This window comes from Rhodnius prolixus, unplaced genomic scaffold, assembly GCF_049639745.1.
Source record: "Rhodnius prolixus isolate KJV_2025 unplaced genomic scaffold, Rpr scaffold_1, whole genome shotgun sequence".
In the NCBI taxonomy this organism is placed as follows: Eukaryota; Metazoa; Arthropoda; class Insecta; order Hemiptera; family Reduviidae; genus Rhodnius; species Rhodnius prolixus.
Genome location: NW_027411581.1, coordinates 17,759,131 through 17,767,597, shown reverse-complemented (window position 1 = coordinate 17,767,597; position 8,467 = coordinate 17,759,131). Strand labels below are relative to the sequence as shown.

Genomic DNA, 8,467 nt, shown 5'->3' with positions numbered 1-8,467 from the left:
CAATAATATTATTACAAACCTTACGGTTATTTTAGAAACTAGTTCCTACCATATGGTAGGAAGCTTTATTCCAAAGAATTTTAAGTGGTTTGCAGGTTTTGAAGAATAGTGCTACTCTACTAGGAGGGCATAATAATTATTGAAGAGGAACTTATAAATTTCAAAAATTGTTGGCGAATGGGAAATCTGTTCAATTCTTATATCAAAATCCGAATTCACTCAAAAATGTTCAAATATATGTATCTTTCTAGATACATTTATATTCTTTATGCTGTCATCTATATGCTTTATATATTTATATGCTTTATATTCTTATAAAGCAATCTTAAGGGAATCTTCAATACGGAATTCCGCCACGTGGCACTAAGGTGTCGTACCAGAAAATAAAAGAGTAATGTGTAATTCATGGAGCTGATCAGCAGTGGGGTACCAAACCACTGTTCAATTTCATGGGCCATTCTTTTTACGTTGTCATAAGGATGTTTTAGCATATTTTTAATGCTATTTTATTTTATATTAAATTTAGTGCTGTAATTAAATCTAAATTAATTTATGATGACACAGGGTAAGGTAAGTTTTACAATAATGCCAGACGTTTGAAAATGAAACTCTCTTTTTCACATTCACTTCTTGTCTTGTTTAACAATTTTTTAAAAATTTCAGACGGCTTAATTTATAACCAAATGTGCGCATAGTAAAGTGATGATTTCTTGTCGAAATTAAAAACACACTTGACTTCGATATTCCAGATTATGGCTTTTCTTGACAGTAAATATCCAAGCTGCCAAATTGTGACATGAATTTTTTTTTAGCACCTGATTCTTTTTAGTGAGGATTGAGGCGTACTCACTGATATTGTAAATATTACCTCAAAAAGTCTTGCTGAACATTCAAGAAATGATACACTCATTTCAAGTCCATATATAAATCAATTTGCTCGCTTCTTTGCATTTTCTTCTCATTTTTTTGTGCAGTAACTGTATAGAAAACTAATCTTTTACAAACTAATAACATCTCATTTAATAGAATCTAGCACTACATATAAACTATTGCATAATAAAGTAAATAATTTTTTAGGAAAAAGTGATGGTTTTAAATACAACTTAAAATTAATTACAAGTTTAAATGTCTTTAAGCGAGTTAGGTTTCAGTCGAAGCTGCTGAGGTCGCTGCCTTATTTTTACTTTATTGCTCCAATAACATGAGATATTTTGGCGTGATAATTTATAACGTTATATATTCGCAAATTGTTTTCACCCTTCATGAGTTCATCAATCTAAGAATATGCTTTCATAATCAAATTGAAATGTACAAGTTTTTAAAATTAACCATAAATAATGCAAGTGATTACTTAATGCTGTCAATATGCGATTTTCTTTTGCAAGTAAAGTGTGGCGTGATTTTTCTTGGTACTTTTCAAAGCGTTTTGCTGAATTATTTTAGTACCATTTTGTTGGTAGACTATCTTACGGCAATATTTCTGCTTTTTAAGAATATAGCATTTTAAAACACCCTCATATTTGGGAATTCATTTTTCCCTCATTTTTTAAAAATTAATGAGAATGCTCAACGATTTTTTAATGAGTTCAAACTAGAGTAAAGTGCTGTTTTGATGGCTTCTAAAACTAATGAAATTTCGATTAGTTGGTTTGTCCACATTACCCATATTGCCTCTGGTTCTTTTTACATTCATGGACAGTATTTACATGCGTCCATTCCATAACGAGAGCCTTATATATCTAATTTTATTTTTTCTACTAGAGTAAAGTGCTGTTTTGATGGCTTCCAAAACTAATGAAATTTCGATTAGTTGGTTTATCCACATTACCCATATTGCCCTCTGGTTCTTTTTACATTCATGGACAGTATTTACATGCGTCCATTCCATAACGAGAGCCTTATATATCTAATTTTATTTTTTCTACTAGAGTAAAGTGCTGTTTTGATGGCTTCTAAAACTAATGAAATTTCGATTAGTTGGTTTATCCACATTACCCATATTGCCCTCTGGTTCTTTTTACATTCATGGACAGTATTTACATGCGTCCATTCCATAACGAGAGCCTTATATATCTAATTTTATTTTTTCTATTCTCCTCTAACGTTGCTGGGGGTACAAATAAGGCACAATCCTATCTTCTTTTTTCTAGGATGCTTCAAACATGTTTCCCAACAAGTTAGTAGGTAACTTAACCGGCTCAGGTGTTTGATTTGTAAATAAGATATTTAGGCAGTTTGTAATAAGATGTGACGGCGAATTATAGGAAATACAATGATTCCTAGAGGCTAAGTGCAACTACTTAACCAGCTGTTGGTGCTATGAGTTCTGAAATACGAAGAAGGAATACCAGAATTTTTGTTTTGACTGTTTTTACTTATTCACTTAAAATAACATCATAATAATGATTGAGACCTAACGTCATTACAGCAAAATTAGAAAGCAAGAATTGATTTAGAATTCAAGATGAAAATAGAAAATAGCACTTAAAAAAGCGCAAAAGCAACTGCTGACGTTGAGCATTTTGACCCTGAACATTCGACAGAATGTGCGTGTTACAAACCTCTTTCTCCATGGCATTCTATTTCCTAAATAGTCCTTATTATACAAACAAAATATTTTAATGCGCCATTTGACTAAGAGTGTTTAAAATCTAGAAAATGTTTGTAAATTGTTTCAACCCACTTCACCTTTCTTTCTCTAATAACCCACCTCATATACATTTTTACTGATGGCGAGATGTTCTGAAAATTCTTTCTGTTATTATAAAATGATTTATCACCCATCTCAGATGCTAATGTTATTATTTAGTTCATAATAAAACATTAAGTACATTGTAGTCACAGAAGTGCAATATATTGTTCTAAATAACGTGCTAGTAAAATTTGAAAGATATAATGATAAAATGAAAAATACAAAAAAAAAAAAAAATCAGAAAAATGGAAAGTTTGCAGTAGCAATTTTATATTTCAATTTCTTATATTTTACTATGGGATTTCCTTGATATTTCTAAAAAAAATAATGTAGCAGTTAAGAGAGTGTACCTAATGCCACTGTAACTACGATAACTCGTATTTTAAAATTTGTTTTCCCAATTGCATATTCTACTAGTATATTTTACATATTGGAAACTGATATTAGCCTATAGTCATGAGGGCCTTAATTTGAACATGTAAAGTGCAGCATAGTTATTATATATAAAAGAAAGCTTCTTGCAAACATCACGGTATTGTCAGAAACAACTATACTCTCGTGGGTATTTCATTGTTTAGAATTTTAATTAGTAAAAAATCGTTTTTCAACTGCAGAAACAAGAGTTGGTAGTACGTGCCAAATTCTTAGCTACGTGTCTTCCTTCCGACAAGACTATCCTGTTCCTTATTGTATAAAAAGGTTTGTGACGGTTTTAAATGTCTGTATTATATTATCAGTTAATCTTTGGGCACACCATGAAGGAATCATTTGTCACAGAAGCAATGATATCTCTGTTATTTATCGTTCAGGTGAGAATTAAAGAAAAAAAAAGTGCTTATTTATACAAAGCAGCTATCTAAATAAGAATGGTCGCTTCGAGATTACAATGGTGTGCATTCTGTTATTTTACTGATTAAGATTAACCAGTGCTTTTTCAGGTTGATTTTATACTTCTTTTCTTTTTTAATTTGATTTTCTAGTTTAAGAATACATTTAATGTTTACAGACTCTCGCTATTGTACCTGATTGTGAGTATGGCGTCTGGAAGGCTGAACCCGGCTGGTGGTGCCCAAAGACTACCTGTTGTGCAGTATCACCATCGCCCCTCTATCCAGCTAGGACAACCTGTTGCACCACCTTACCTGCTCCTTTAGTATGTGGAATCCCGGATTGTTGTTGCGGATTCGGATATTGCGGATTCCCCGGAGGGAAGACCACTACTTGCACTACCGTACCACATTCAGCTCCATTGTACGCTAAGACAACCACCTGTACGACAGTGCCTCATCCATGTGGCAAGACGACCACATGTACCACAGTGCCACACGCAGCACCTTGTTGCAGTAAGACCACAGCGTGTACCACAGTGCCACACTTTGTACCGCCTCCAACTCTTCTAGAACCAAGTGCCAAAACGTCTTGTGTGACTGTGCCCACTCCATGTGGTCCGAAGACAACTTGTTGTACAACTGTACCATCATATTTTTCACTTCCTTGTGGTGTTTTACCTTTTAAGGCCATGCCTTGTGGTGCTCTGCCTTGCGGTACCCTGCCTTGCGGTACCTTACCCTGTGGTGCTCTTCCTTGCGGTCCTTTACCTTGTGGTGCACTACCTTGCGGTCCCTTACCTTGTGGTGCTCTACCTTGCGGATCCTTACCCTGTGGAAACCCTTCTTGTGGATGTTAGCGCCTCGTGATAAGTCAAAAAATAACTGTTACTATTATATCTATTTTTTTACAATATTTAAAAAAGGAGTGGAGTCAGCTTTAGCAAATATATTTTCTTTATATTATTTTATTGATTTTATCCTTCCTAAACTTTGTTTTGATCTCCCCAGGTTCGTATCTCTTTTATTGCTTCAAAAACGTTGTCAACCAAATATAATGCAAAATACAACTATTGTTCAACATAAATAAGTTAGCAGTTAACCAGCTATTGTGTTTAAAAATTCAGAGATAATTCTATTGGAGGTTACTTCTTATAACAGCAGAATATCCGAACACCCAGCAAAAGCCTAGAAGAGAGAAACCGATTTTGTTATTTTACTATGAATTGCTAAAAATGACCCAGATTATGAAGTTAATGCTGCAGTTAAAACTCCCGGACAATCTGCACAAAAAACATCTAGTCGCATTCCGAGTGCCGGCCAGATGACAAGTACCTTAAAAGTGTTTATTTTACTTTCTTGATACAAGTAACTGCAACTGGTTACCATCCTGTAATAAATCAAATATTCAAAAAAATTGAAGTATTGAATTTAAGGAAACAAAATGAAAACAATTGGATAGATTACAACATTATTAACACAAAGGTTTGCATTATTTAGGATTTTGGTCCAACTCTAAAGATAAAGTTCATCAGTATTTGGTTTCCTCCTTAATGATCCAGATAATAGAGATCCAGATCAAGATTAGGAATGCTATCAGCTAATTATTTATATCATGATGTCTAAGAGCAGAAGCCTTATCCTATTTATAGTGCTCATAAGCTTAGAGCAGCAATAAAAAAATATTTATGTTTTCGTTTAAACAGATGATTAGTAGGACGAACAATTATTATTCAACTCACAATTGTTTATCAGACAATCTGTCATTTTAATTAGAAGTATTCTCGCTACTGCAAATTTCACAGCCTCCTAGCTCTCCATCCTAATCCTCTTGTACAACAACTCTCCTCTCCTAACCTTCTCTACAATCTTCCTCGTCATTTGAAGCAGAAGTGGCCTATCTATTGTGATTAGATCTATTGTGAAAGAGTTTCACCAGTGGGTGATTGCTCTAACCATGACATTACAAGTGAACTGCAACCGTATGCTCAAATTTACTTGATGCAACATTTGTTGCAGTTGTAAATATATACTAATAAAGTAACAAAAAAAAAAAAGAATTATAACAGAATTTCAAGAATTTGACTATTAATTATACATCAAAGGAAATACTTGATCTGAGTCCGAAAAAAGTAATTTTTGCAAATTGGTTTATTTTCAAAATAAATTGGGAGACAAGTCTGATGAATGTAGATGGGAAGAATTTCTGCGCACTTTACAACACAGTTAGAGGCTAATGAATGATAAGGTTCCGAATAAGAAGATAAATGGGAAGGGGATTTTCAACGAATGAAGTTTGCTAGGAAGTCCAAAATGGCAGAGAGGACTTTGAAGAATAATAAGCATCCGAATGAGTTGATAAATCTATTGAGAACATTTGCAAGATATGAGAAAATATTCGAGTAGATTTTGGCGGACCGAACGTTTGTAAGAGAAGACCAAAACCATTTGAAGAAAATAAATCAAAGCGTTGAAGCATAAATGATATACAAAAATAATTAATACGATTTATATTTTTGTTATCTTTATACAGGGTGTTTCAGGGTTAAGTGTCCTATCAGAAAATATGAATTTAGGACCTCAAAACAAGAAAACATTTTCCTATAAAGGTATGACCGTTAATGCTTTGTTTATGAGATATTCATGTCTAAAGATTTTAGGACGAATGATAAATTGATTGTATAACAGCTAAAATCATCTTGTGTCTCTAACTGCACATACCAATATTGACATTTTACGGAATAATACCATCTGGAATTTGCACTTTCTGTTTAATAACCCTTTCTCAATAACATTTATCAGTTTGACGCTTTTACAGAATTCGCATCATTATGCATCGCATTTATTCTAACAGTGAATATGCCGATATGGTGTTTGTGTACGGTTTTTGCAACGCTGCCCGTCGTGAATATTCCGTGCGATTTCCGAATAAAAGATTACCATGAAAGACCATCTTTAGGTCCACATTTCAACGTCTTAGAGTAACTGGCATATTTGCTTTAATGCCACATGCTGATGGAACGCTTGCCCCTTAATGAGATGAAAGGAATGCGACAATATTACAATTTGTTGATGATAATCCGTCCGCCAGTGTACGAAGAGCTGAATTAAATATTATCTAAGGAGAGTAAGGAAGATGGACTTCACCCATAGCATTATCATCGGTACGACATTTATTACCTAATCAAGAATTTTGTCAAAGAAATTTTTACGATTGGTATTTAAATCAAGTTGGTCTTAAGCCACAATTTTCGCATCATATTTTCTGTACGGATGAAGCGATATGGTGTCTCACAAGAAATGTTCAACCGAAAAACTTATCTCTGGATGCTCGAAAATCATGCAATTCGTGACCATTTTCAGCGTGAGTTTCAGTGATATTAGACAATATTTTAATTAGTCCGGATTTCTTACCACCTAGGCTTAATGCGGACACATTTCAACAGTTTCTTAGTAATGATTATTACATTTTGATTGAAGTTGTTCCGCCTCAACTCAGAAGGAACTCATGGTTTCAATTAGATGGTTGTCCAGCACATTGCAGCAGAGATCCACGAAAGTGGCTAAATCAACATTATCCCAATCGATAGATTGGCCGAGCAGGACCGACGGCTTAGCCTGCTTGCTCTCCAGATCTGACACCAATGGATTGTTTTTGCTTGGGGTGCCATTAAAGTCTACGAAATGCTGGACAATGATCTTCATTCTTTAAGAAGAAAAGTAATTGAATCAATAACAGCAATCTAGTGCCGTTAGGCTATTGCTGCTGTGGAAGAAAGATACCGATACCTCATTTTCTTTATTATTTATTTATTTACTAATTGTCATTATTTTCTATTAATAAAGTAGTTGGAAGACACTATTAATTTTTTTTTTTATTACAACCTACCTAATAATAATTTGTAAAATGGAAATCTTTGGGCATGAATATCTCATAAACAAAGCGTTAACGGGCATACCTTCAAAGGAAACTTTTTTCTTGTTTTGAGGTCCTAAAATCATATTCTCAGTTAGGACACTTAGCCCTGAAACACCCTGTATATTTGGTAATTTCAGTAATTAGCCACCGTAACTCTGCCAGCTGCGTTGACTGGGCGCGAGTTCCATTCATTAACGTTAGATGGCGCAACGAGCTGGTCAAATACGTAGTAATACCAGTTGTACAAATATACGCTATATTCTTAAAAAGCAATAGTATTCACTGAAAGTATATTGAGCAATCTATGCAGTAATAAGTAATTAGAGCATTTTTCATTCCTATTTTTCAATTTTCGCTTTAAGTAAGATAATAGAAGGAAGGACAATTTTTCACATTCTTTTACTAGGTTGGATATAGTATTGCAATAAGCAAAATTTTTGGAGTTGAATTTTCATAGGAAATTTCGTTTATTAAAACCCCTTATTTTTACAAAATTGAGAGTCTAGTTATTACTGACGTTCTATAGTTAGTCATTATTATCCCGAAAATGGTGCAAACGATTTTTTTTTAAATTTCCATTTTCCTCTACTTCCATGTTATTTTCATTTAAAGCATAAAACCAGAAAATTGTGGGAGGGAAGTATAATATATTTTTATATTAATGTCGATTAATTATATCTTTTGTTCAATTAAAATAAAACATTTAAAATTAGATTGAATAATTGCCGACTAAATTGAATTTCTTAAATAATATGTTTATTTTTTCTTTAATATGTTTTATTTTAAAAAAGGTTTAAAATATGTGTGTTTTTGTAACTCCACAACCAACTTCTGAACTCGCAACATTCCATTCCCTATATAGAAGCAAACGGAGTACCAAATATTATACACTGGATCAGTGGTGGGCAAACTTTTTTAATGGGGGGGCCACAAAGTTTAAGAAATTCTAGAGGAGGGCCAGAATTATAGAAAAAATGTATTTTGTATTAAAGCTTTTAATCATATTATAAAAACATTACAGCATTACAC

General features: G+C 33.3%; 1 protein-coding gene across 1 annotated transcript; it reads left to right on the top strand.

Moving 5' to 3' along the window:
• Window positions 1-3,340: 3,340 nt before the first annotated feature.
• Window positions 3,341-4,485, top strand: LOC141456389 (uncharacterized). Its single transcript, XM_074132332.1, has 2 exons — window positions 3,341-3,501; window positions 3,699-4,485. Exons 1-2 carry the CDS (start codon window positions 3,409-3,411, stop codon window positions 4,377-4,379), a joined length of 774 nt encoding a protein of 257 aa, XP_073988433.1. The 5' UTR covers window positions 3,341-3,408; the 3' UTR covers window positions 4,380-4,485.
• The last annotated feature ends 3,982 nt before the right edge of the window (window positions 4,486-8,467 follow it).